This window comes from Limulus polyphemus, unplaced genomic scaffold, assembly GCF_000517525.1.
Source record: "Limulus polyphemus unplaced genomic scaffold, Limulus_polyphemus-2.1.2 Scaffold76809, whole genome shotgun sequence".
In the NCBI taxonomy this organism is placed as follows: Eukaryota; Metazoa; Arthropoda; class Merostomata; order Xiphosura; family Limulidae; genus Limulus; species Limulus polyphemus.
The window spans coordinates 1-6392 of NW_013742405.1; the positions used below are offsets into that span (position 1 = coordinate 1).

At 36.1% G+C, this 6392-nt stretch overlaps 1 protein-coding gene across 1 annotated transcript; it reads right to left on the minus strand.

Annotated features, from left to right (window-relative positions):
- Positions 1–1087: 1087 nt before the first annotated feature.
- LOC111084444 (sodium channel protein para-like) lies at positions 1088–6386 on the minus strand (the record flags this gene model as incomplete). Its single annotated transcript, XM_022381154.1, has 4 exons — positions 6334–6386; positions 5620–5760; positions 4907–5014; positions 1088–1240 (listed from the first exon to the last, which is right to left on the minus strand). Coding segments are annotated over exons 1-4 (429 nt in total), but the record flags the coding sequence as incomplete, so codon positions are not given.
- Between the last annotated feature and the right edge of the window lie 6 nt (positions 6387–6392).

The window sequence follows — 6392 nt, forward strand, 5'->3', positions numbered from 1 at the left end:
ATAAATCTTTTACCGACATCTATTGATTTTTAACTCGCTGTTTTTTTACATTTTACTTTAATCTACTTTCCTTGCTTTTACCGGTTGTTTGGCTCAGATAGCCTAGCCGCTTTGCGCCATAAAACACCAACCAACCAACCCACTTTATTTCTGCACCTTAACAGGTAAATGTTTATACAGCAACCCTCCACCAATAGGAGTGCGACACTACCCTTATCGTAAATAATGCACTCTCTCTAATCATGCACAAGTTCGAGATTGGACATAACTAACCAAACCAATTCACACTGGAAGAGGGGAGGACGGGTGAGAAATGTGAGAGGATGCAAGTATCTATCGGAAATACCTTTTCAGTTTAGAAAAATGTTAACTTTTGATAAAATATTTTACCTCCCCTCACTAAAAGCTAGAATCCCACATTGAACAGGTGTGGGGGGCCAGTGAGAAGATGATACCCCTTTAGGATGTGCCCAAAGAAAGACCATGAGATGTGATAAGGAATTAAAAACAACACACAAGTGGGAGACTGCACCACTTCTGAGCCAGGTATACTATTTGCCCTTTAATAATGTGTTGCCAAAAAGGGCAGAAACTTGGAGGGACCCCAAGAAAAAAATTACAGAAATAACTGGGCCTCTTGGCATAGAGTGGCTAGGGTGTGACAGACTGAAAATGGGAGTTCATTCTCAACCAACATCTGGCAGCATTTTGAATTGTACATCAGGTCTGCAGTAGGAAAAGGGTTCTTTACCTTTTATCTCAAAAACAGTTACCAGCAGGGAAGAGGAGCTTCTGTACCAATAACCCCCCTCAACATGCATGCACCTACAAAATAACCAACACCAGATCCCCTGGGAACTGACATTTGGCAGACTGTAGGAAAGTGGAGAGCCCACGTGGGTGTTCCTCTCCATTCCAAGCCCTGGCGACATTTGGAATTTTTCATCCAGTCCGCAGTAGGAGAAGGGTACTATCCAAATGCACATGAGGACTTATGTGCTGGTTCAGCTCCAACCAACACCCAATCCCTGGGAACTTGCATCTGGCAGATAGTAGGAAGGAGAGTGCCTCAGCCAGAGGGGCAAACTGCAATATATGGCAGAGTGCTACATCCAACACCAAGCGGCATCTCGGTAGGAATGGGCATCACACCATCTACACCAGCAGAATGCCACTGCCCTCCATGGTCCATCACCACAGCAGCTACAAACTGGTATGTGCCAAGGGCTCCCATACTCCACTAGAAGAAGGAGAAAAATGTGCTGGAAAGTCCATAGGATCACAGCACCAGAGACAGTGCAATGGGTGACCCTGATACCCTAATTTCAAAAGGAGAGCTATCACGTTGACGGAATCGATCCACCAACACCTGGTGGCATCTGGAATTGTATATCAAGTCTGCAGTAGGAAGAGTCTCAATATCACAGTCATCTAGCATGGTATGTGATCACAGTGATTGTACAGTGCAAATTTAAGACTAAGTATACCTGGTCAGGCAACACTTCCTACAGATCAGGATCCAAATATGCGATAAAGGTCTCTGCAAATAAAAAGAACATAGTACTTATCACCCACAGATAAAAAGTTACAGCACTGATGATGTCCCCCAAAAGAAGATGGAAATGTGCAGCCAGGCACATGGTAAGGTGACGGATCTGATGGGAAGAAAAACATGAAAAAAGTGACAATCATCAGGAGAAAGGGAAGAAAAATTCCAGACAAATTCAACCCAGAAAGGTAATGGGAAAAATGTCAAGGAAGAGGTGAGGATTTCATGGAAGAAACAAATGGACTTAGTTACCATGGAAAAGAGCAGTACAATGTATCATGTACCATCAAGGAGCCCTGACCGAGCAAAAGAGATGGATGGGACTGGAATGGCCATAAAGGTGGGAAAAAGTGTGAAGGAAAAAAAGCACCCCCATGAGGTGTTGAAATCTTTGCCATAAAGGAAAGATCAGGAACACGGACTTCAAAGAAAGGTGATTTATAGAACACAAATACAAAAAGTTCAATGGAGGACTGGGAAAAACACAAAGGACCACATAGAGGTGTTAACACTTTGACTACGATGTAAGTAGGTATGCAACTATTGTGAAAGTTCTTTACGAAAATGAAACAAGTGGATGAAATTCTTTTAAATTTGAGATGAAAGGTCGTATAAGTATGTAGTTTTTGAAAAATAAGATATTTAATTTTGATTTTTTCTAAAGCAATGTTTTTCTCGTGCTTTTTTTTTTGCACATTGCCTATCCAACATGCAAAGTAATTTTCATTTTAAGATTAAAAATACTTTTATGCATCAGAAAATTTTCAAATTTCACATGCGAAATCCTTATAATGTCTAGATAGTTATCAAATGTTTCTTGAGAAAAAACTTTATATTTTCTCTGTTATTTTCACTAACTAATATCTGTGTGGGTTTGGTCGATTTGACTGATCTCGTTTTAGTGGACTAGTATTTTGTAAAGTATAGTCACATTTCAATTATTATACATTATATATGTATATAGATTATTACTATTTACAAATAACTTTAACTTATTTTAATTGAAACATAGAACAGCAAATAAAAAAGTAAAGTGAACAATTATCTCTTCTAGTTCCAATCCTTGTACTCATTTGCTGCTTGCCATAGGTTGCTAAGCCTTATCAAATTTTGCACGTGCTTTCAATTGGTTATTCATCTGTCATATATAGAACTATGTATGTATAAGGGATCATTTCAAAAATTGGAAAGAAGTGAGCAGGGCCACTGGATTTCATTCAGTAGATGAGTGATATCTCAGCAAATAGAAAAGATTGGAAGTTCTTATTGTATATTCTAGCTTGTCAATATTGAAAATTTGAGTTCCTAGTTCGTACAAAACTACTGAATTGGTATTTTGACATCACAAATATCTAGTTTGAATCAGTGCTGCATCCAACATACTATGTGACACATAAAAATTGATGTTTAGGTGTGTTTTTTAATATTTATTTTTAAATTAAGAAACTAAATGATGTATAACGCTAAAATTTGAATTATGATACAGTTTAATACCAAACTTAACGACATAGATTTATAAAATTGTAGTTCAATAAAATTTTGAATACAAGTCAACAAATGCAACGACATGGCCTTTGACCCATATAGAAAGGGTTAATCTGGAAGAGGGGAACACAGGAAAAATGGAAGGAATGAAACAACATGGATAAGACAGGCAATTGGAAAACACAAGCAAAATCAAGAAACCAAAAAGTGACAGATAACGTCACTTCATAGCCCACAACAGAGAAAACGAAAAGGCCCCACTCAAAACGCCAAGTCAAAAAGGTCAGTATGTGAAGAACCATAGAATGGGAAGGGCTATAACCCATTAGGGCTGTTCAAAAGCAATACATGTACCATGTACTTAGTTAAACTACGATGGAGGAAGAAAGAATGGACAGAAAATGAAGGAAGCTACACACAAAAATCCAACCTTTCATGTGAGGAACCGGACAAAGCCTCGCATGACTATGGAGTGCATTGTACAGATGGGTGACATATGCTGGAGTGTGGCTGATGGAGGAGCATAAGAGTTAAAGGAAGAGAAAGAGAGGCGACATAGAAATTCAATGCAGCAGTGGAAATCCTGTGTGAGCCGACCAATACGTAACCAGCAGCAGAACACTACACAGAGTGGTCTTAAGTATGGTAAGGACACATGGGAGGAGACAAATAGAAGGATATGCATATAGGTACCAACTCAATCAAACCCGACTGAGAGCATCGACTTCTTACACCAGAGGATGAGGAATAGGAGATAAAAATCAGGGAAGTGGTGTATTGAGAAGAGTGGCAAAAGCTTCCAAATCTGGGACACTCCACAAAGCACAGGGAGAATCTTGTTGGGACTGGATAACCGATCCATGATCCAATTCAGGGCACTTGGATGATGACATGCCAACAATGTGATGAGATGGCAGTGGGCCCAACATAGAAGATCCAATTTTAGAAAACAGAGATCTCTTGCCCAGCGATGTAGGAGACTATTATAGAAACATCAGAATGAACCATCACCAACCAGTCCCTAGGAGCCCACAAGAAGTGTGGGAAAACCGATGAACAGCAAGAACTACCAAGCTTGATACGTAGCGAGGACATGGAAAGACGAATAGCCCCAAAATCTCATGAGTGTCGAGATACATTCCCCCCACCAGAAAAAGAAGCATCCATAAAAGGTAATATTCTCGACAAGGAAGAGGAAAAGGAACACCATCCGTAGTATTGTTCCAATCCAAACACCAGTTGAAATCGGTCTGTAAGGGAGAGGGAAGGGTAAAATGGATATCTAAGGAATTACAAACAAGGTTCCATTAGTCTATCAAAACCCACTGACAATGATGCATGATAGCACAACCAAGAGAAATGAAGGCCATGAGAGAAGTCATGTCCTCAAAAGTGAGATAACCTCTTGCACAGTAAGAGAAGTAGAGGATGAAATGCTGCATACGAGACATTTCATAGCTCACAATCAAAGTGAAGCACGTCGGGCCCAACAAAGGATGGAGTTTAAAAATACCCTGAGATGAATCCAAGATTGTGTGGGTGTGAGGAAAAATTGCTCCACTGTAGAAAGTAAAAACTTATGGAAAAGTGAATCAAACCTCGAACAAAAACACGTCTATTCAATAATACTGCCAATTGAAAAGTGATTAACATTAGAAAGAGTGATAATCACAATAGGGGGTAGTGTTGCACTCCTATTGGTGGAGGGTTGCTGCATAATGATTTGCATGTGAGTATGCAGAAATAAGTGGAAGTATCAAGACCATCAGCTAGCAAAAATTTGCAAAAATTAAAAAATGTAGTGAATCATTTCAGGAAATATTTATTTCTGTTACAAAAAAACTAAAAGAGAGCAAAACTTTAATAACTTACATGAGGGCGGGGTATAGCCTTCATTGGTTTCTTTGAACCCATTTTCTTCATGGCATTATAATATTTTTTCTGATCGTCTGTCATAAACATTTCCAATGATCCTCCTGCGTACAATATGAAAAACATCATAGTAAGATACCAGCAAAAATAAACACATATGTATATATATATATATACACTATTTTTGAATTAAATAATAACTTTTTGATTACGTTTCTAAATTATCATCCTGTACATAAACTTTTCACAAACAAATAAGTAAGTTAATTAATGCTTATAGTATTTTGGCACTTGTGTATAAAGTTAAAATCATAAATAATATTCAACTGGTACACAGTTAAAAACATTTTATTTAGGCCTATCTATTGCCTTCAAAAAGTTGGCAACTCTACACGTTTCGACGTTACACTCCTGAGGATGACGTTGTATGTGAACATGTCTTTTTTTAATAAATAAAATGAAATTCTTTTACTTATCATAACTTAAAAACAATATTTTTAGCAACAGTTTTTCATAATGCTTTTATGATTTATAATAACATATAAAATATTGTTTAGACTTTAGAATTTTTATATTGTTTGTAACATAATACAGTAGCTAAATTATATCATGAAGGTAGGAGAGTATTTCACAAAATTTTACTTTCCATTTAATGCTAATACATGTAACCTTTAAACATAAGAAAACTTCCCTTAGTAGGGTAAGAAACTTATCTTTTTCTTTTGTTCATTGAAGTTGTCAATGATGACTCCAATAAAGAGATTTAGGGTAAAAAAAGAACCAAAAATAATGAAGAACACAAAGTAAAGATACATGTAGATGTTGACTTCGTCTTCAGGTTGTTCTCCTTTAATCTAATATGAAAATTCCAATCTATATTATACATAAAATCTCACAAATCATTTTTTTAATATGTTACAGATTTCATTATTTCATCAGTTTAAAACTAAATGTATGTTTTACAAATATTGAATTGGTTAGAATGAACATTACATTTAAAGTAATATATCATCATAATTATCTGAAACAAGCATGCATTCTTAGACATTAATCTTATTACCTGTAGAAACTTTTATTTACAAAACACATAAAAGCTCTATAAGTTATATTTTCTAAATTTAGTGTAGTGATGCATATTATAAGTGTTTATATGAGCACTGTTTAGCACTCACAGTTGCATTTCCAAAGTTAAATTATATATATATTAAAATATACTAGCTTTAAGTATACAGCCTTTAGGTTATGTAGTAAACACATATATTGCGTTATATTAACAGTGTATTTGAATTATTAAATCTTAAGAATATGGTTTAAAATCATCATAATTTTATTGCAAGTTTTTAATAATTCCAGTCACTTTTCTCTCATTCAAAATACTTATTAGCTTACTTTTTCAATAAGAAAGATATAATTTTAAAAATACTTACACTTTTAGAGTCAATTGCACTATTCATTATGCCTATCCATCCTTTGAAAGTGGCCTGAG